A 23,919-nucleotide genomic window follows, 5' to 3' on the forward strand; every position below is an offset into this window, starting at 1 on the left:
TGCAGGGTCAGAAAGCTCTCAGACTTCATCAAAAATATATTAATCTGCGTTCCAAAGATGAACAAAGGTCTTACAGGTTTGGAACGACATAAGGGTGAGTGAGAATTCATGACAGAATTGTCATTTTTGGGTGAACTATCCCTTTAAGAATTCTTCATTTTTATCACTCCATGCGTTCCTTTGGAATTTAACCCATGAGCTTGGCAATGCTTGACCTACATGAATGTCAGTATTTGCCAACACAGATCCAACAATATGATAACAACTGTATGATGGTCAGATGGACTCTTCATATCTCAGGCTAGTTCACACTGCCATAACAAACGAAGCTGGGTAATGTGAACTATTTTAACTGACAGTTCTTGGCAAGAATAAGCCATAATGTGAGCCAGTCTTGATGCCGACAGGTCTGGCTGGCAAGTCTGGCTGAACTAGACACAATTGCAGAAGTTGCTACAGAACATCAGACTTCAACACCTGTAACTGAGAAGACAAGTAAATGAAAACTAAAATAATTTAAATGGTGAGTAAACAGAGGAAAGAGAGAATGAGCATGTCACATTCCACACTCCGGCATGCCAAATCACAGCCCTCGAATTGGAGAGGAAGAGGAAGAGAAAACAGAAAGTGACAGAAAGGAGGGTGGCCGGGCGAGGGGGTGTCACACATTCAGATCCCACCTCAGTGTAAATAGTTTTATTTTCCATTTGCAGCACACAGCCACTACACTTGTCATGCTGACAGCGAGAGGGAAATCTGTGTTCATGCTGGGAAAGTGAGGGACATTTCTTTATTTCTTCCGTTTCAATTTCAATTCCTTCTCTGTATCATCTCCTCCAAGCCCATGGACCCTCCAGCTTCATGTGAGAAATTCTCTTGGTATAGTTTGAGTGTGTTTTAGTACAAAATGGTTATCTTCAAGTTAGACACAGAACATAAATCAGCTGGAAACAAATTTTAAAAGGTGACAGACAGACAGACGGGCAGACGTACTTACAGATGTCCCATCCTCAGATCGTAATCTGGCTGTACGGCATGTCCAGACTGAATGACTGAATGTATCTGAGATGTTTGTGTTTTTTTATTATTTTATCCATGGACCAACAGACAGACAGACAGACAGAATACTGACAAGTGAACAAAAATGGCCAAAAACCCAGGGGGGTAATTAAATCCTCTCTCCATCAGTAAGGAAGACAGCAAAGTCACATCAGTATCACACCCCCTTCACATCTTTGCCACTTATTCCTGTCAATCAACAGTCACCGCAGGACATCCTGTTTGTGAATGGTGGCTACGTCTGGGGCCTAATGAGCTTTCACACGTTTTAACAGAGACAAAACATTAGTGAAATATTCCCTGTCTGTCATCTCATCTCCTTATCATCCGCCTCACATCTCTGCTCACCAGCGCTGAGGAACCACCAGAGTGTAAAAGATGAAATTGTTTGCTTATAATGCATGGGACATTTCTATGAGAAGTCTGAAGTGAATTTAAAACGCGTTCAATAAAGGATGTGACCCAGGGCTGTTTCTGTCCAATGCGGAGGAAACGGTTGACCCTGCTAAAAGTGCAACTGTCAGTGCGACCAGCGCCTCGGAAACCAGCCTGAATACAGAAATCATAACAGGGTCAGAAAAGATGGAACAAGACAATGAATTATCAGTAAACCCAGATAATTACGAACGTGGTGAATCCATGGCACCAAAAATATCACAGTGCTCTAAATAGAGAGTCCTCAAGAAGGCAGGAGAAAATAGTATTTCATATTAATATTAAAGATCCGCAGCGCAGGAGGGCTAATGATGCCCCGGATGCCTATTAATGATACATAATAGAGAATTCTGGAAGTCTGAGCGCTCCATTTGGGAGGCAGAATATTGGAAGTCCAGTCACTTGGCTGTGTTCAATCACATACAGAATTTAAATGCAGTTTCTCCAGGAAACGCTCATGTCCTGTCAGAGAGACAATGCACCGTTTCTTTCCAGAGACATTTCGGGGGATAAAAGACAAAGCAGACAGGAATGAAAAAATAAAACAAAGAAGGAAATGAGGAGCAATTACAAACGCTCAATAACTGTCTTTTCAATTATTTCAAGCAACAGTGCAAAACATGGCACCTATTGGCTCCTGTGGAAATGAGGTGGTGAGTCTGACGTGCCTGGGAGAAGTCTTACCAGTGAGCTGGTGTAGGTGGGGTCAGAGGTGTCTTCCTGCAGATAACGGGACAGGCCGAAGTCCGACACCTTGCACACAAGGTTGCTGTTGACCAGGATGTTGCGGGCGGCCAGGTCTCGGTGGACGTAATTCATCTCGGACAGGTACTTCATGCCAGCAGCAATTCCCCTCAGCATCCCCACCAACTGGATCCCTGTGAACTGCCCATCATTTTGCTGCCCAAAAAAAAAAAACACACACAAATATCACACGACGTTCATCAGTATGTCAAACCTCAACTAAAGCAGCTCCTGGTGTTTAGCTGTAAACACATTTTTTTGGTTATGTAGTATCTGGTTAATTAAGAATATAATAATCTATTTCCATTTAACTCTATTTCAAAAGCCTTAACATGATTTGTCAAAGCAGGACATGCTCCAGGATACATGGTTGACAGAATTGAATTGTGAGTGCTTGAGTTTAAATTTTTGATAGATTTTTTTTTTTATCTAAAAATAATTACAGATATGATAAATAGATTAATAAAATGATCAACATTTAGAACAATAGATAGATAGATAGATAGATAGATAGATAGATAGATAGATAGATAGATAGATAGATAGATTTGCAATTAACGTGAAATCTAACAGCTGCATGTTGCTCTGAGACATGAACGTGCTTTAATCTTTTAGAAAAGAATAAATTAATACAATTATCATTTCATACAGGGGCAGACCCTTCAGTAATTTAAGCTAAACAGCAGCAAGGATTAAATATCTTGTACATGTGCACAACTATAAAAGAGACATTGATTTTCCTTTTCGTGCAGCATTTGTGTTTAATACAACTCATCAGTAGCTGTCTAAAACGTGTTTACAGCACACAGTGGGAGACCTTACAGTTCCTTAAAGAAACTTGTGTACACAGCCGCCATGTTGCACAAGTGAAAGCTTTGAACCGAACGCACGATAACAAACAGGGGTGGGAGTGTGGATCGATGGCGACGCTACTCGGATGTGGTGGATTTCTAAGCCAACTTCAAAGAGGCCCTTTATCGCGGCACCAGATCAAAGCTAGGAAGAACCAATCCATGAGATTGAAAAAAAAAAGGGCTGAACATCGATTAAGCTGTGTATTTCTCCATACCAGATGGAAAGAATGAAACAGACAGAGAGAGACACACACAGAGGGTGATTTTTTGGAAGTTGCACTTACCCTAAGGAAGGAGTCGAGCGCCCCGTTCTCCATGAACTCTGTGACGATCATGACCGGTCGGCTCTTGGTGACCACACCCTCCAGGCGGATGATGTTGGGGTGGTCAAACTGCCCCATGATTGATGCCTCGGACAGAAAATCACGTCTCTGCTTCTCAGAATAGCCTGCTTTCAGTGTTTTGATGGCAACGTAGATCTCTCGTTTACCAGGCAGTTTCAGTCGACCTTTATACACCTCCCCGAACTCACCTGAGGCACACAAAAAGGAGGAATGAGTGAAAGACCCTTAAAACCATCAAAAAACAATGAAACTTCTTCTGCTGAACACCAGCTACAGTACAGAGGGAAGTTCTGAATCTCTCCAGTGTTATGTCTTATTAATGGGTGACACTTTTAGGATATCTGAAACGTTTTGGCTAGATTCAAAGTAGGGATAGAATGGCAGTGGTGAAAGAACCAAGCTCAAAACCAAAGGATAGCAGATTAGAACATCACAGTTTGACGGATACGAATGTCTACGACTTGTTTAGAGGTGCGAATCAAGAAATAAGAGAAGATTAGATTCCCAAGAGAAAATTAAAGGAAGCCAGATTTTTTACAACTTAAATGTTTTGGATGAAAGTGACTGCTAATTTGTAAAACAAAACAAAACAAAAAAAAAACATAAAACAAAACACAAGGCAAAACACAAAACAAAACAATTTTCCATATTTTGTTACACAAAACAATTACAATTTTCCAAGTTTATTCTGATGCTACTTAACATTTAGCAACTAAAAAGGCCTACAAGTCCAAAAGTATGAAAGCAAGGTTTTAAGATATCAAACTGTGAGAATAAAGATTATAAATTGCATATTAAAGGTGGTGTGTGCAACTTTTCCAATCTAATTTATACCATTTACAGTGTTTAGACAGCAAGTAATTTAATTACTTGCTGTCTGAACACTGTAAATGGTATAAATTGCATTTATACCATAAATGCAAATGGTATAAATGCAAAACTGTAAATGGTATAAATTGCATTGGAAAAGTTGCATTTTTTTTTTTTCCAAAACATTGTGACAATCAAAATGCCAACTTTCTAAGCATGGCTTAATCAATTGCATTAACTTGGGTCTGGACTACAATTAGCCCTAGAGTATTTTATAATAATACTAATCACACAAAAGTTCAGATGTGGCCAAGATGTGGTAATTTAACAGTGAAGGTTCTAGGCTATTTATACAAAATTGCAAATGAAGTAAAGTGGATATAATTCAGGAACGAGACACTGGGGTCAGTCTGACCTTCAGTATATCACCAAACCCCAGGTTGCATAATGGAGACTCTTTCTACAATAACCTCACTGGAAGCGAAACCAATCTTGATCATATTTGTTTGGCCCCAGAAGTGTTCTAAAATCAATAAAGCTTGAGATAAAATGGGCACAAATAGTGGAGGATAGAATAAAGAGAAACTTTGTCAACTTTGACTTGAGTTTTACTGCTAAAAGGTTGAGAGTATTTGTTGTGATCTGTGTGAAATCCATATAAGGTGCATCAGTGGATTAACTTGAGCTGTCTGAAGCTGAGCAGACTGTGAGTCATAATGCATCTCCACCGCGACTCGCCAAGAAGACGAGGAGAAGGGCACAGACCCTCAGGATGCTACATTGTGTTTGTGAGGAAATGTAGACGTACTGAGGGCATATAAAAGTTCAGAGAGGTACATGTGCTTCAAATCCGTTTGAGAGAGATGTCTATGTAACAGTTGGGGTTTGAGGTCTTTTTATGCTGTTTATTTTCAAGATTGTAACCCGGTCATCCATGTATTAAAGTGCATGTAGAAAAATGAGCAATAAACAAGCAACACACCTGCCCCGATAACTTCTTCAATCTTGACAGTGGAGACATCTATTTCCTTGGCGAATTCTCTGACAGCTTCATTAGGATCTTCATAGGTGAAAGGGTCAATGTAGATCTTCATCCCCGGAGAGCCTGGCATGGTCGGGCAGCCCATGGGCGTGTGGCAGTTGGACAGATCTGGCCTCAAAGTGAGTTCTACAACACAACCAAATTCCACAAATCACTGGAATGCTCTTTTGCATGGTGTTATTAACAGTTTTCATTTCAGTGCAGTTATAAAAACATTACAGTAAATCTATTTCACAATCTAAGCGAAAGCAGGTCAAGTCTAAGGACGTTATTATAATCCGTTTTTGTTTTAATGCATTTATCGAAACAGTAAATAAACAAATCCAATATGAGTGGTTAAACAAGAGGCAATCTAAAACAGAGTGGATTTATCTGAAATATGAAAATCATTATTGCACCCATCACCTGACGCTGATGACATCAATAGTTTCCCATAAAACACTGAAATAAATAGGGTTGTGAATTGATTTAAATAAAAATACAGGCCAAATGATTTATGACATTCAGTTATGTTAACAGTTCTGCATCTGGAATATAGTACTACAAAAACAACGAATTGTAAGCTTAAAAAAAAAGCATGCATAAGTGAAGCACTAAAAGTAGCCCACACAAATAATTTTGCACTATTTTATGATGCATTGATTCCACTTCGAAGCTTGCAAATTTCAGTACACTTTCATTTGAATTGTATGAGAAAACATTTTCAAAAGTTTCCTATTGTTTTTGATGGAAAAAAGAAAGTCATAGCATTAATTAAGTCGAAATTACATTTTGATATAATGACAGAATAATCAAGTCAGTTTCAAGCTAGAACACGGTTTTCTATATATGCACTCAGAAAACAAACACTTAAAAATGCATTGTATGTGTGTGTGTGTGTATTTATGAATGAACAGCGTGGTAGAACATTTTTAAATAATGAATTATAGACTGTATTACTTTGTATTAATGTATTATTTTGTATTATTTGTTTATTATAGTATTACACTTATTATTTATTTATTTGTATTTTTTTATGTTTGTATTGTTGTGCAATTGGTAAGCGGAACTGAAATCTGAAACGAAACAGAGTCTTTAATCTCTAAACCCTAGAAATAAATCTAACCTCTATTGTTAGCCATTACAGTGTTTATTCTCTATCCCTTTTCCCCATTTTAAAAACATTATGGATTCATAGCTGGTGACTATGACATCATTAAACAGCAGTGGCAACACAAGACAGTTGCAGTAAATCTCTCTCTCTCTCTCTCTCTCTGCTTCTCCAATAGAGCCGAATCAAATTCTCTTCTGCCTTTATCCCCCACAGGACCTCATAAACAGATAACGCAGACACGCTATCAAACCGCTCTTCATGGCAGAAGATGAAACTTCATGTGTAAACATCAGTATGTGTGTGTGTGTGTGTGTGAGAGAGAGAGAAAGAGAGGATGCAGAAAGTAATCTCAGAGAATCAGAGAGAACCAGCAACCCACACAAATAAACCAAACATTAAACGAGTTCTAAAAGGAGGTGTTAATATCTGCTGGCCAATAAAAAGAGACCCAAAAACAGGTGTGGAAGCTGATGCAATCACACTGAAAGACACAGGCAAGAGTCACTAAGGTCTGTTTCAGAAGAGGTGAGTGCTGGCTCGGACGCTGGAGGCTAGAGAGACCGGGGTATGTCACCCAGTGTGAAAGGAAGGCCAAGAGACATTCAAGACTTCCAGCACAATAATAACCCATCCAGCACTCACTTTACTGACAGCCCTAGACTTCAGACCACAGTGAGAAATGAACCAAAATTCACACAATTTAGTCTTAATAAATTGTACAATTTTTAAAAATGTGATTCAACAATTCATAAAAGTTGGTTTTCATGATCTTTGATCAAAATATAATAACTTTTATGACTGCTGAAATAACTTTTCTGCTTTTCTTTTGTTGCCATCTGTGCTGTAAAAATAATTGAATGAATGAAATAACCATCAAATCTTAGTAGATACTGTAAAATCAAGCCCCAAACTTTTTTTTTAATAAATTATTATTACAATTACATTATCACAAAAATTTCTGATATTTATTTCTTAATTTAGAACACTTATAGCATATGTCTATTTAGCTTGATCCACTATGAACACATAAAAAAAAAAAAAACATGACATCAGAAATGCAAAACCATTAACATATCACATGACATTTGAATGTCAACAACGACTAAACAGTGACCAGAAACCAGTGGAAGAAGAATTACAGATGCTATTCTATGTTCTTCGGTGTGTGTAGCACCTACAGCTCTGCAGCTCCTTCAGAAGGATCATGGCATTATAAATGAAGGACTGAAGTTTATTTTTAACAAGATCCCTAGTCATCTGAAAGCTTCTAGCATTTTAAATGGACATCAGGGGGGAAATGATAAAAGGAATCTATGATATGAACCCTTTAACCTTAAACAAAGCCATGCAGGTTTCTTGAATTATTCATTTCAAATACACATGCACATACCAACAGTGTGCTTTGATTTTAGAAACGTGGCTTTCCTCATCAATAACTCAAATGGCAAACAGTTTATCCCCCCTTGTCCTCTAGAGCAGTGGTTCTCAATCTGGGGTACAAGTACCCTGGGGGTACGTGAGATGATGGTAAAACAAGAGTGACGAACAGAATTTGAGAGTTTTGGCATTCATTTAACTCTACCCCAACTTAAAGTAACATTAAAACCGAACATGTATTATTTCCAACAAGCAAAGTGGTGCTTTTAATGTAAAAACAGGAGAACAGTGGTGCCGTAAACAGTCAAAAACATTATATCCAATCAGCTTACCTCATCTTTTGTGGTCAAAACACACTGAATCCAAACAAGCAGCATGCATGTAATAAGATTCCCACTGAATATGCTGCTTTAGCAAATCGTGCTGCTGTTCAATGTATTTCAAAAGTAAATCTTCACTTAATAGCATGAAGAGCAAATACTGACATGGTTTGAGATCAAATTAAACTCGATACAAACACACTCTCTGTGTGTTATTGTTTTCATGTTTTCATGAGCAAGAATGTACATTTCCTTCAATATCCAAACGATGGCAACAGTTCAACAAAGAAAGGTAATATTAAGTGAACATTTAACATTTTAAATGTAGCCAACATTTGAAACAGAATATTGTTTGTTCTATTTTGCGACAAAATAATAGACTAGTTCTAACAAAATCCATATCATCTGGTGTGCTTATTAGGTGTATATTAAGTGTATTATTACACTTAATGTAATGTTAAGAATATGATATAAAACATGACATACAATTAATAAGGATTATACTATATATATATATATATATATATATATATATATATATATATATATATATAATGATAATAGAAAATATTTGCCTATAATGGTATGCCTATAAAAAATGCACCTGTAAATCAATTTAAGGGGGCAGATTTTGTCCTTTAATAGAAAAGGCGTGTCTGCGGTCTAAGTGGAAGAGAAGGGTATGCAGCAGAATGTTAAATGCCCCAGGGGGTACGCCGTTGTAAAAGTTTGAGAACCACTACTCTAGAGTAATGCATCATAACAGCTCCACTCATTTCTTATGGCTGAGAAAGGGAAATAAAAATATATATGTTAATATTTCATAGCCACTTGATCCATGCATGCCTGGAACACCAACAGCTCTACCACTGCACTGAAGCTCTGTCCCACAGGAGAGAGACCAGAAGACATCATTTCCACACGAGGCAGCAGGACACTGAGTGAGTCTGGGTAGGGACACGAAAACACTGCGAGACAGAACAACACAAACTTCTGGCCAAGCCCCTGAGGACAAACACTTGGTCTGGTCTTGGACCCAAGTACACCATTGATTATTTATTAACAGAAAAAGCCCAGACATTTCAAAACAAAATATTCCATCAATCTTTCTATCATTCTATTATTCTATTATTCTAACTAATATTCTATTTCCATCCATCCTTCCATCAAAGTAACTTATTCTTTGAATTCAATCCAGTTATTAAAAATTCAGTTATCATGACAATTATTTATGATTATCATTTGAAATATTTATCCTTTTAGTTGTAGGTGGGGGAAGTGAATGAACAGTGCTCTCTCCCACCCTCGATACCCATGGCTATCAAGTGCCCTTGAGCAAGGCACTGAACCCCCAATTGCTCCCTGGGCGCTGGAAAAATAGCTGCCCACTGCTCCAGGTGTGTGTTCACGGTGTGTGTGTGTTCCCTACTCACTGTTGTGTGAGCACTTGGATGGGTTTAATGCAGAGCACCAACTCCGAGTATGGGTTCCCATATTGGCAAATGTCATGACTTTCACTTATATTACACTCAGCAGCTATATAAATTGAAATATAAAGTAAATATAGAATCAGAACTGAATTCATGTTATATAAACTCCAGGAAGTCATTAGTTTACTGTAGTCTTTCCTATCCACTCTCTCTTCTTATTTTGAATGTTGTTAATCTTTCTTTGAGAACAGGAGCATCTTAATACACCGCTTGCACACAGCAAACGTCCGACCCCTGGCCCGTGTAATCGCATTGTTCCTGAGCTTTGAAAGAACAGCCGTCTCTGATGCGTCCTGATACATAAAATGATCTGTCTGAGGTTAAGAAGCTTTGAGAATATCAGCCCATTTGTGCTCTTATGCGGAGTGTCTGACACTGTGTAAGCATATTTAGATCAGATTAGTTTCATCTCAATGATCTCTCTTTTTTTTCTCTCTCTCTCTCTGGTATTAAAAAGCCATGCGTTATGAAGCGTACTCCATTATGACCCTGCCACATTACGGCTGCCTCACTATTGCAAGGTTCTATTACACTTCAAATCAATATTTTACACAAAACCATATTTCCATTTTATGTCCAGCATTCATTTTTCTCCATTCACAGCAATTTAAGTCTTTCAACTCCTTAGGGTGCTCATTATAGAGAGAAAGAGAGAGAGAGAGTGAGAGAGAAAGAGTGGTAGGCGTTTCATTTCTAACCAGGTTCCAGCTTAGTGACTAGCACAACAGCACTGGTTGTGACTCAGCAAAATAAAGCTACAGAAATAGCTGTGACACAACAGAAAAAAAGGGAAATTTAAGACAACATGGAGCTTACAATTTCACACAGACTCCTATAGCTGCCTGTGCATGTACAGTCATGCTGCTATTTCATGGGGAAAAAAATTATAACATTACACTTAACGATATAATTAAGCTATTTACAAAATCAATTTAACACCAGATAACCAGTTTTTACTCAAATACAATATAGTAATTAATGATACAATAAAAAGATAAATAATAAGAAACGTTTGACTATCTGAAGCGTTTCCTACATAAAATATGATTTTACAATAATAACTGTATATATTTTTTTCATACAAACTATGATTACATTTTTGTTAAAGAGTCTGTCCTTGGTGCTGAGGGCAATTCTTTAATTTCCTGCTAGGATAAGTTTAAAAGTCCTGATGAAGTTAACTTCTGTATGCAGACACCAACTCCACACTTCCTTTAAAAGTTTGAATAATTCTAATGTTGGGAAACCCAAGAATGGCTGTGGCATTTTCGCCAATTATATTCATAGAGGAGTGTCCTTCGCTTTGTTTTAGCTCATATGCATTGACATTCAAGACTGAATAAATTCAGATACAGTAATTATCTGAATATTTCTACTGACAACAAGATCATTTTCTCACACTCTCTGCTCTCTTTTATTCTTTCTAAATTGTCTGTTTGATGTGCGAGTCTGGCTGTCACATCATCTGTTTACTTTTTCGTCTGCACTTATGTTAATTAAATTTAGCTTCACAGATCGCCCACCGAATCCTCGGAGAGGTAGCTTACAAGGAGACAGAGAAAGAGAGAGAGTTCTCACTTCCTAATGAGCCTGAAGCTTCTCGAGCCTGAAGGGCTACGGGATGCATATGGATAGGAAGCTTTTTAGTGTCAGCTTCTTAAAAGTGCACAGGCCTGAAGCGATCCCTCATTCCTTTCCTCCATTGCACCACATCCTGCGGCATTTCCTGTAACCTCACATTTCTCGCCTTGTTTCCCTATATGTTTGCTTTCTCTTTTATTAAAAAAACCCATTTCAGGATGGGTTTGCCCCAGAGGAAGAGGCGGAGATGAATTTAAAACAAAGATGTCCTTCAGTGTCAACGGTCTCAAAAGTATAAGGGGTTTGCTCACCTCTTCCGGTGCTGTAGTGCTGGAGTTTGTCACTGTACACGGCCTCCTTATTGTAAGTTCGTTTCCTTTGAGAGAAAGAGGAGGAGAGAAAATAAAATGAAGAAATACAAAGTTCTGTCATGAAACTCTAGATGGCGCAGGCTGATAGGTTCTACATGTAACTCAATCTGATATAATGACATGGTTATTCACAAGGCACAGCTGATTGGTTCCTTTTCACATCAGCAGCCAATGAGTTTGCCGCTCAACATTAAAATACTTTACTGTAGTAGTTAAAGTGCGTTTCAGAAACCCTCCACCTTCCCCAGCTCCACCTGTATAGACTTTCTACAAGAGGATAATTTCATGTATGTTATATATGGAGGTTATTTCATGTCATTTGTGCAGCATAGCATAGCTCAGCTGGCTGAAATATAATGGAGCAGAGTCTGGATTATAGTGTCAAGGACGTAAAGTCTGGTTCAAATCACAGTTTATTCTGGCAAAGACAGAGACTGTGTAACTGTTATCCCAAGGGACCAATCACAGTTTGTTTTGATTTTGTGTGTAATGTAGGGGTGTTGTATTCGATATTTGAGACCACAATTATAGAAAAAAAGGCTTTCAAAGGCTTTGTGATCTAAATTTCTGTCTGACCAAAAGTTAAGGCTGAAGACAAAACTTTTTGTCAGGTTTGTTTGGATATAGTTGTGTCTGGTGGTTTGCAAAGGCCTATTGTGATCCAATTCCTTTTATATTTGGATTAAAAGCTTGAATTGCTTACTGTTTACAGGAATTGCATCATCTCACCCATCGTTAATGTTACCCTATATCAGCGGTTCTCAATTGCAGTCCTCGCGCCCCACTGCTCTGCACATTTTGAACGTTTCTCTTAACGCTTCAGACATTTGTTCTATTCGAACATAAGTGCCCTGCGAAGTGGGCATCACAGGATATTCAGCCATGATTCCAGTTCGAAGCGAACGTAGCTATATGTTCCACTCAAAGTGCATTGAAGTGTGCAAGACGTGAATTTAAATTGTATTGATTTACAGAGGTATATGATGTCACAGTTGTCCATGTTTAAAGACGCTGCACAGCACAAATCAGTGAATGAATGTTTCGATGTGAGGTAAACTTCAACAGATTTCCCCTGCTCAGGGAGTAGGGAGCAATGAACAATTGGAACACAGTTCATACACGGAGTTCATTTCTAACGAGTTGATTATCTGAATCAGGTGTGTTAAAGAGAAACGTGCAAAATATGCAGAGCAGTGGGGCGCGAGGACTGGAATTGAGAACAGCTGCCCTACAGCAACTTTGAGGAGAGCTAGTGGCTATCTTCCAACCAATGAGATCTGAAATATGGCATGAACAACAGCAACAAAAAAAGCTAATATGTTTTATTGTGTTCAAAATTCAATGTTTACAATGGTAATAAAATGCTGGGAAAGTAATAAACTTAGATTTAATCAATATATAATTCAAATATGTACTATTTTATGATTAATATGTATGAAAATGTTTAATATTAAATATTTAAAAATAGTACCGTTCAGAAGTTCAGGGTCAATAAGTATTTGTTATGCTTTTATTGAGCCAGGATGCATTAAGTTGATCAAAATTGATCGTAAAGACAATCACAATGTTACAAAAGAATTTTCTTTTCAAATGAATGCTAGACACACACACACACACACAGATATATATATATATCGGATCATGTGACACTTAAGACTGGAGTAATGATGCTGAAAATTCATATTTCATAATATTACTGTTCTACTATTTAAATTATACTATTTGAGTATATAATTCATAACATGTTATACATTTTAGATAAAATATCGGATTTGTCAATGTTTCTGTTTGTATCACTGATTAAATTATCGATACGTATTTGTAGATGGCTCTATTGTAGATGGTATATTACTTTTCATATTCACTTTAAGTAAAAGCATGAACCAGGAGAACACATTCAGCTAGTCTGAACTAGTTCGAGGCCTTTCATCCTCGCGAGCACATGCAGCAGTCATACATCCGGTTCCATAATGGCCAACTCACCTGCTACAGACTATAGATATTGCCACCAGAGATACAATGAAGACCACTCCAGCCGCGGCTGAGCCCGCAATCAGTGGCAACTGCTCCCTCAGCTCTGATTTATAGTCGTCTAGACAGAGAGAGACAGGATACATTAGGCTACAGAAAAAAAACTGAAATGGCTGCTGCCTATAGAGATGAAACAGGGGATGAAAGAACGTAAACAAAACATTTTTAAGAAAAGCCATTCAGGGAAGTGTTCCATGGACTGCATGAATAGGAGATTGAAAGGGGGGCTTGGCACACAAAGATGTATGGAAAAAAGAGAAGAATACAGATTTAAGACCTGTGAGGATGTGTGAGCTTTGAATGAAACAGAGGAGAAAAAAAGAGAGAGGGATGATAGAGTGATACAATGATACAAAAGGAAGCGCTAAAACACGGTGGTCAGGTAGTACTAATGCCAACGCTGACAGATGTCAACTGAGAAAGAGCGATGGAAAAGGACAGACGGAATGAAAGGAGGGAAGGAAAACACTCAAGGTACACAGACGAATGACATCGACTGGTGAAGTGTGTGTGAGTGATGTGTGTGGCCCATCAGCACTGCTAATCCCGCCGTCACAGTCTAAAAACAACAATGACGAGGATGGAATGTCTTTTGTCGATGTTCAAATACAGACAAACCCTCCACAGGCTCACGCATATACAGAAGAACAAACATTTGTGTGGTTTGAAAAAGCTATTTGAGATTGTAGCATGCTAAGCTAGAATGAAGTCATAATTTTAAGCAATATTGATATTGATTATAACACAAAACTGTTAATTTTAATTGTAATAATATTATCAATCATATTTTTTCTACTGCATTTTAGTGCAAAAACCATTCTAATATGCTGCATTTCAGTAAAAAAATAAATAAATAAATAAAAAACTACAGTATTGAAAAGTAGCAGTCACATTTTTATATGTGGCAGTTTTATTGGATGCATATGGATGATTTGTGTGCTTCTTAAGTGTGTATCCTTATCCAAACATGGCCAAACATGGGACAAAATGGTGTAACAGTTATATATAACCGGCACAGTGCTGGACTGCTGGACTTTTCACACAGTCTGTGTGTTTTACTAGGCTTAAACACACCTCATTTAACAGAATCATTTCTTCGTCATTACACCTGGCTGTCAAAATGAGAGAGAGAGAGAGAGAGAGACAGACTCCAGGGAGAGCATGTGTTGTGCTTCTAGAGAAGGTGTGTGTGTGCGTAAGATGGACTTCTCTCCCCCCTGATTGGTGCTAATTGTCGTAACGAATGTTGTGCCATTGCAGAATGCCAGTGGATGTACCCGTTAGCTGGCGCTGAGCGAGTGCTTGCACTAATTACTTTAGTGAGTATGACGGCACGGATACGCCTGCACACACGCATAGGGAGTTTTGTCTTCATCAGTGTGACATCATTGTGTTCTGTCTGTATCTTCCATTTCATTTGTGTTAGTGAATACCATATTTCAACATGGCATGCTGAAGAGTATGTTTAAGTTTGTGTGTCTGTCTGTTTGTTAGATGCATGCAAACTGACATGACTATGTGAATTTACTTTATTTGTTGCATGTATTGCATATTTGTTGAGTGTATGCCATGAATATCCTGCATATTTTGTAGCTTAACAGTAAAGCATGGTGTCAGCAGTGCCAAGGTCATGGGTTTGATTCTTAGAGAATGCATGAACTGATAATATTTATACCTTGAATAAAGTGTAAGATGCATTAGATATGCAAAATGCAAAAATGCAGATATAAACCGCAAATGCATTAATTATAGCCAAGAAAGAATATGTATCTCACCGTTTAACAACAGGGCCATGTTCACACATTAGACCTGTGTCTCTTTGTATGTGTGTCCCAGATTGCCAGAGCAGTTCAGTTATATTTACACCAGTGTGACAGCAAAGACAAGGAGGGTTGGGCAAAAGCCTAAAAAATGAATGTGCGAGTGAGCTGGACAGGTAAAGTGTGTGTGTGTGTGTGTGTGTGTGAAGCCCCAGGAACTAGCCAGCTGCCTGGCGGATGTCTTTCTGTCCTGTAGAGTCCAGTCCCCCTGGCAGTGTGTGTGTGTGTGTGTGTGTGTGTGTGTGTTTCCCTGGCACAGCCATCAGGCAGGACATGCTAGACTACAGATACAGAGCCATTAATCAAACCCTTGAGAGACAGAGGTTACGAGTGTGTGTGTGTGTGTGTGTGTGTGTGTGTGTGTGTGTGTGTGTGTGTGTGTGTGTGTGTGTGTGTGTGTGTGTGTGTGTGTGTGAGAGAGAGAGAGAGAGAGAGAGATTTATGTTTCTTGTAGTCCATTTGAAAGTTTGCAAAGGCCTAAATTTCCAGAAAAATTATTGACAAAAAAGGAAAAAGAATGGACCTGGAAACAATTAAATGAACCTCAGATGAAAAACTAAAATTTTTCCTTGTGTGTGTGTGTGTGTATCCAACCACTAATGAATAAAATGAGCCTTAAGACACAATAAACATCCACTCACTTCCGCTGAGAGAGAGTGAAAGAGAGAAAATAAACAGAGAGAAATAGTGTTAAAAGAATGAGAAAGCTAGCTGGGAGGAACAAAAAAAAGCATGATAAAAAGAGCTAGAAAGACAGAATGGTAGATAGAATGAAAGATCGAACAACAGATAGAATGATAAAAAAATAAATAGACAACAGAATGATAGAACAATAGAAAAAACAATAGGAGAATATAATGATAGTAAAAATTATGGATAGATGAATGGATGGATAGAGCACAAGAATGATAGACAGAACAAAGAGAACAATAGATAGAATGATAGATAAAACAAAAAAACAACAGAATAGATATGATAAAAGAAGATAGATAGATAGATAGATAGATAGATAGATAGATAGATAGATAGATAGATAGATAGATAGATAGATAGATAGATAGATAGATAGATAGATAGATAGATAGATAGATAGATAGATAGATAGATAGATAGATACTGGACCCCCCACACATGATGATCACATAATTCTCTAATCAATTAGCTAAGCATTCTGGGAAAGCTAGAATGCCACGTATGGTCATAATGAAAAATCACTGAGCTAAGCATTTTGTCTGAAACAGTCAAACACACACACACACACACACACACACACACACACACACACACACATAACCTGTCTATGACACAGTGATGATCAGTCAAACTTGGAATCTACTGAGCATAAAAATGGAACAGTGAAGCATTTATATCGACAACTCTAAATAAATCTGCTGGAGGAACAAGATCACCAGGATCCAAAGAGTGCCTCCACACACATACACACACAAGTGTTGGCGTGGGGGTTCGTACCATCTGTGAGGGTTTGGAAGCACATTTTGCTGCTGTATTTGCCGAAACCGGCAACCGTCCTGGCGCGAACCTGCATCACGTACATGGTGCCCGGCCGTAATCCATCCACATGAGCCGTGTTCGTCTGACTCCTCACCTGCGTGGAGTTCACCTCAGACAGCTCCTGCCAGACAGAGAGAGAGAGATTTGGTTGATGTTTTTATTACAGATTTCATTACAACAGATCTTCATTTAAATGTTGAAAAAGAAAAACGATAGTTTTTTAATATCTTATTTGACTGCAATGAGACCAAATGTCTCCATCATAGTTCATCCAGAATTCCAGAGTGAAAAGATCCTAGAAATTGCAAATTAGTCTCATTTAGAGTTTCAGAAGATATCTCAAACAATGTCTCAAACTGTGCTCAGATTTATCAAGATACTAAAAAGTCACGAGTCTTTCAAAAACCAAATAAACTGAGCTACAATATCTGAGAAACATCTGAGACAAAGTTGATATCCAGAGACCTCTGAGAAATAGAACCTCTGAGCAGAAAAAAAATCTTGGTTTAGGAAACTGAGCTTCTTTGAAGAGCCGCAGACGAGCACTGATGCCATCAGAAAAGACATTTAGCAGCAGACGAGATAGTAATGTGTTAGTTCTGAGATCACTCTTTCTAAACTCCATCAACACCTCACCAACTCAGCACGAGAAAGTGATTGACTACCTGGCTAAATATTTCACTGTTATCATAACAGTCTTTGATGTTAATTATTAGATTAGAGTGGGTTTTTTCACACAATTTCACATCTTTTCAAACTTATATACTCCCAGAACAGACATTATTGGAAGAAGCGTGGGACAGAAACAGACACCATTTTTTTATACTGGAAGTCAGTGTACCATTTTGAAACTGATATTTAAAAGTAAACACTTAAAACAGCAACTTTCAAGTCATTAAAATCGACCTTATTTACTTTCCTAATCCTTTTCAATTCAGATGTCAGAATCAGAACGCTTCTCATTAAATACATTGTTTCATTTGAACATACAATCACTTTATGGAAGAAAAAATGTGTTGTAAACAGCATTTCATGTTAACCTTTAAAAACTGGCTTTCTTTGTACTTCAAAAAATAAGAAAACAAAATGCTTTAGAAGAGATAAAAGCCAAAGAGTACTTTGAGAAATACAGAAAAAAAGTCCAAATTAAACCACAACAATAAACCTGACAGCACTACTTCACACACGACAGAAACAGACTGGGTTGTCAGTGAATGTCTCTGAGCAGAACTGATGAGGTTTCATTGGATTTTAGTTTGCACTCATCAGTCAGCTTACATGAAAATGTGCCATGGTATAAAATAAAAGTCTTGTGTGTGATACTGAAATTAGATTCAGGTTCATTTCAAATATAGTCTGTTATAAAATGCAACAAATAAGATTTTTTTCTTATACTTATGTCATAATGTCTGAAGAGCTAAGAGCTGAAAATACTAATTAGCATTTTACAACATACAGAAATATATATATATTTATATATATATATATATATATATATATATATATATATATATATATATATATATTACATTTTTACATTCTTATTCAGGTGCAATATTCATTAAAATGCATATACACATGCACATGTGTAAGTATAATAACTCAAATATTTCATATTTACAATTTCTTACATTACCTGCCTGATATAGTCTATATATGATATATGTCACTTATATTAGTGTGTGTCTCTGTTTTGCGTGTGTTGTAAGCAAACGTACCAAAAAAAAAAAAAAAAACCTAGGCAGAAAGGTATTTTGGGAGTGGAAAAAAGAGGCAGACATAGAAGAGCCTCAGATAGAGAAGAGAGAGACTTGCTGCAACATTCAATTTAGTTTTCAAGGTCTCATCAAAATTCACAGCAGCCCGACGCTGAAAGCCCACGCTACACATGAAAATCCCCCATACTGTGATGGCCGAAGGCGAAATCTGTTTCTTAACAACTGCAACATAATAATAATAATCAGGGAAAAAATAACCGTAATATTAATAATTCAGGTTCAGAATGTGCAATGTGTGGCATGTGAAGGGGCAGGAGGGTTTGGCGTGTTGTCTGTAATTTACAAAAAGGATGGTATGTCTAAATGTGTGTCATCCTCATGGTGAATGAGAAGAAACGAGAAGATTCTGCACCTGACATCACCTCAGCCATAAAACAAGCGCGAAGGGCACTAGAGCACTGAGATATAAATAATGAAAGACTCTCACAAACACATGATCATGACCTTACCACTGGGCCAGAAATAAATAAAAACAGCCAGAGCAATTTAGGCAATCAGACAAACAATATGTGTGCTTATAATAGAATCTGCCCTTCTTTTGTTATATAAAAGGAATAGTTCACCCAAAATGAAAATTAGCTGACAGGCCATCCAATGTAGATGAGATTTTATATAAGAGATTGAAGTGTTACATCACTTGCTCACCGATGGATCCTCTGCAGTGAATGGGTGCCATCAGAATGAGAGTCCAAACAGCTGGTAAAATAATCCACAAGTAATCCACATGACTCCAGTCCAGCAATTAACATCCCATGAAGCAAAAAAGCTGCATCTTTGTGAGAAACTAATTCATGATTAAGGCATTTTAACTTTAAATGATTGCCTCTGGCCAAAATATGAGCCCACAATCCTTAATGATGCTTCCTCCAGTGAAAAAGTCCATCACCTGTTGTCCTCTCACATATTTTTTTTTAAAACTGCTTTGGGTTTTGTTTTGTTTTCAAAATCAAATATTTTACCGGAGAAAGACGTGTTATGGATAGAGGACTCATATTTTAGTCAGAAACAATTGTTTGAAGTTAAAAACACATTTATCATGGATTTGTTTCTTACAAACATGCAGCTTTTCACTTCTCAATATGTAAACTGACATACTGGACTGAAGTGATGTGTGATGTTTTTATCAGCTGTTTGGACCCTCATTCTGACGGCACCCATTCACTGCAGAGCATCCATTGGTGAGAAACTGATTGACTAAATAGATCTTTGTGGAACCAAAATGGGTTCTTCTATGGCATCGCTGTAAATAAATATTTAAGCACCTTTATTTTTAAGTGTATTATAAGTATTCTGAAATCATAACATACATTTGTAAGAATCATAAACCGTTGCTCAAAAAATTTTTTCAACTTAATTTGCATTCCTCATGGCATCTGGGGGTTATTATGTTCTTGAATAATACACAGATTACAATCAGAAACACTGCTGTTCTGGAGATTAAATAAATGCAGTGCTGACTGACACAAATGAACACGATTTAAAAATAAATCAACAGCTCTTTATAATGAGTAGAACAAACAATCTCAGATTCTGTTGGTGATTTCTGAAAGACTCATGTCTTATCAAGGCTGTCTTTCATTGTGGCCAAACAATTAAATTTGAAAGAAACTAAAAGATTTTCAATGTAAATATGTTCAGAATACTAGGATACCACACATCACATACTGCACTTGCACTCTTAAAAATAAAGGTTCCAAAAGGGAGTTTTCACAGGATGTCAAAGAAGAATTTTTGGTTCCCCAAACAACCTTTCAGCGAACAATGGAATGATTCTATTAATGCAATAAAGAACCTTTATATTTTAGAAGTGTAGCGTACTGTACTGTACCTATGGACACACACACACACACACACACACACACACACACACACACACACACACACACACACACACAAACAAACACATATATACTTATTTGGCTATTTTATTTTGCATCTAATTTTGTCAAGAAAATCTTAACCATTGAAAATCTGATCAAATAAAGATTACAATATTTTTATATATTTATAAATTATCAATATATAATTTTTAAAACTATTACAATTTCTTTTAAAATATTTTATCATTATAATATGAAGATACTTTTAATTATACATTTAATGTTATTTTAACAATTATTTACTATATTTTGATATATTTGAATCATTTACTTATATTTAAGTATTTATGACAATTTATATGACTATATTGTTATTTTATTTTGCATCTAATTTTGTGTAGAAATTTTAACTTCCAGCATTCTGATACATTATTGAGTAAAGTATTTTTATAAATAATTGTATTATCGAAAATATTTTTGTTAAAAACATTTTATTACTGAATATATTTTAAATAATCTTCTGTCCTTTTATTTTGCATTTAATTTTGTGTGAAAAATTATTGCCATTGTCTGTATTCCGATCAAATAATGATCCAAGAAAGATATCACTGTTAAAAATCACATTTGCTATTACTTTAGTTCATTTGTGCCACAGAAAAAAAAAAAAAAATCTGAATATAACCAGTGAGCCTGTGAGCCACTTTACTTTACAAGTAGATCTGGCTACTGTTCCCCCGGCAGTGAATCCTTCTCGGAGCAGCCCTCTCACGCTGTCAGTAAAATGGGGACTATTGGAAGTCCCTCCCCACCTCTACCATCTCAAGATGGTGTTAAAAGTAGGCGGAGCTTGTGGCAGGCAGCCAATAAGAGCGCTGCCAGAGCAGACAGACACGGTTCTCAGCAGGTTCTCGGTGAGCAGTGGGTCTGTTTTGGCAGCAGGCAGGTGTCACTGCCATAGACCAGCAAAGCAATCTGTCCTGCTGAAGGGAGTCGCCTGTCCTACACACACACAATCACACAAACGGGGAGGGGGCTGGTGTCAAATCAGTCCTTCTGTTAATGGACCGTGGACCGCATACACACACGCCATCTTAAACATCCTTCAGTGAACATGGCACGGCTGGCTGTGGCAAAGCGCCACTTCCCCCAACTGGGTGGCACATGTCACCTCCACTGGCAGGATGGCAACACCACCTGGTAAGAGCTACAGAACACAAAGACTGTACTAGGAATGATTACTTTCAGAGAATATAACTGCATTACTGCTAAGTAAATAATGTAAATAATGAATAAATAGTTGCATTTTAGTTCATAAGAGTCATTTGTTTGTGAATCACACTTTGGTTACACTGTATGTTTTTGTTTTATTAAATAGAAACCAGTACATGAAAGCCATTTATTTGTGAATCAGACTACATCGGTTGCATTTTACATGTCTGAGTCATTAAATATAACTAGTTCATTAAAATATATATCTTTTTTTAGTGATTTGGACTATACTGGTGGCATTTTATTTGGAGAATCCTTAAATAAAATTGGTTCATAAGAGTCATTTGTGAATTTGTTTACACTGGTTGAAATGTACAATTTTAATTCATTAAAAATAACTGTGTCATAAGAATCATTTGTGAATCAGATTACACTGATTGCATTACATGTTTTTGATCCATAAATATAACTAGTTCACAAAAATAACATGTTTGTGAGTGGGACTACACTGGTTGAAATGTAAGGTATTGATTCATTAAATAGTATTGGTTTGATTTCTTTTAAAAATGATTTCTTTTTTTATTATTTATAATTTTTTTTTTTTTTTTTTTAGAAATGTTAAAAAATGACAACAGATCTTAAACTACACAGGTACTAAGCATATTTCTGGGAATCCTGTGCAAAATGGCATTAAGATGAATGTGATATAGGTATTCCAGACCTCACTGGTTACCCAGAACACTGTTCTTGAGATTCTTTGAAGTCTTAGGGATGGTACTGTATGTACATGTTAAACTATGGGTTCAACTCTGTATTCTGTGCAGCATGGAGAGATCGCCGAGATTGAATTCATTCAGCTGAAACAAAACCTTGTATTGGCCTTGTGTATGGTTTCATATCTCTGTAATAACAGCATCGCTTTCATACTGACGGCTGGGTTTCACGTCCTGCTACGCACGGCGCATAATGCCAACAGCTTCAGAAAAATATTTAGCTACAATCACACAAAGGAAGAAGGGAATGGGGAGGAAAATTCTCAAAATTTCTCGAACCTGTGCAAGTGCAAGGGGACACAAATGCTCGATTTAATCGAGTAGAAGAATTCAAGAAGTGTGTTCTAACATGCTAAATTACATTATCATACTGTCTGTTATATAAACCTTCTTAACTCATCTAAAGTGAGCTAGTGTGTGCTATTAATCTGCAGTAGTGTTGTTCTACAGGAAAGAGAGAGAGAAATTGTGGAGCCGCGAGCCAATAGTCTTTCTGCGGGTCTCGCACAGTGAGATACATGAGATTTCAGAGCCAACAGTGAGCTGAAAGATCAACAAACTCCAAAAAGCTACAGAAAAAAAAAATGCTTCAATTACACAATTAAACAATGTTTTCCAATATTAATATTTAATATTTGTTTTTGCTTTTATTATTATTATTATTATTTCTTAAGCATCTGTTGTGATTATTTTATGATTATTTTAAATCTGTTTTATGTAAAGCACTTTGAATTACCATTGATTAAAATGTATTATATACTGTACATACAATAAGAACTTGCCTTGCTTATATTTAACATTTTATTCCAAATTATAATGAATTAAAATAAATGTAATAATAAGTTTAAAATAATTTAAACAGTAGTTTATAATAATAATAATAATAATAGTTTATAATAGTAATTTTTGATAAACATAAGAAAACTATATACATTATAATTATGAACCCAATAATATACATCTTTTATAAACAGTTGCAATCAAAATTATTCAACCCCACAGAGACTGCAGTACTTTACAAGTACAAGCTTTTCTGAAGATCCAGGACATTACAGAATTTGCATCTATAACACTTTACTGGCATATTAAAAGTGTTAATGTCAATATATAATGTAATATTTTTGAGTTATACCATTTTTTTATAATAGAACTGCATCATAATTACTCAACCCCTATTACATTTTTTTTTTTGTCACTTATTTGTATGGTGGGGAACAAAACTGTCTTAAAACACTATTAAACTTTTAGGAACTCTATTAGAAAACAGAATTAGCTTGAGCTGTTACACGTGCATACTATTAGCCCATGCATGGGCTGAATTTGAATAGCAAAATTTTCTTTGGCACTTTTCTTTGGTTTTCAGATCTATTCTAGCAGTCAGCATCAAGTGCCATATATCATTATAGACAGGAGAACTTGAAGTTTAAGTCTAACTAATTAACTAAAGTCCCAATTT

At 36.7% G+C, this 23,919-nt stretch overlaps 1 protein-coding gene across 1 annotated transcript in view; it reads right to left on the reverse strand.

Annotated features, from left to right (window-relative positions):
- LOC132096117 (ephrin type-B receptor 1-B) overlaps nt 1-23,919 on the reverse strand; it is a 222,759-nt gene that overhangs the window by 17,172 nt on the left and 181,668 nt on the right. The window contains exons 7-12 of the mRNA XM_059501302.1: nt 16,842-17,004; nt 13,504-13,612; nt 11,461-11,525; nt 5,229-5,414; nt 3,377-3,624; nt 2,179-2,394 (exon numbers count right to left, since the gene is read on the reverse strand). Coding sequence (XP_059357285.1) covers nt 2,179-2,394; nt 3,377-3,624; nt 5,229-5,414; nt 11,461-11,525; nt 13,504-13,612; nt 16,842-17,004 — 987 coding nt within the window. The remainder of the gene's footprint in view (nt 1-2,178; nt 2,395-3,376; nt 3,625-5,228; nt 5,415-11,460; nt 11,526-13,503; nt 13,613-16,841; nt 17,005-23,919) is intronic.

The sequence above is a fragment of the Carassius carassius genome, chromosome 20, assembly GCF_963082965.1.
Source record: "Carassius carassius chromosome 20, fCarCar2.1, whole genome shotgun sequence".
In the NCBI taxonomy this organism is placed as follows: Eukaryota; Metazoa; Chordata; class Actinopteri; order Cypriniformes; family Cyprinidae; genus Carassius; species Carassius carassius.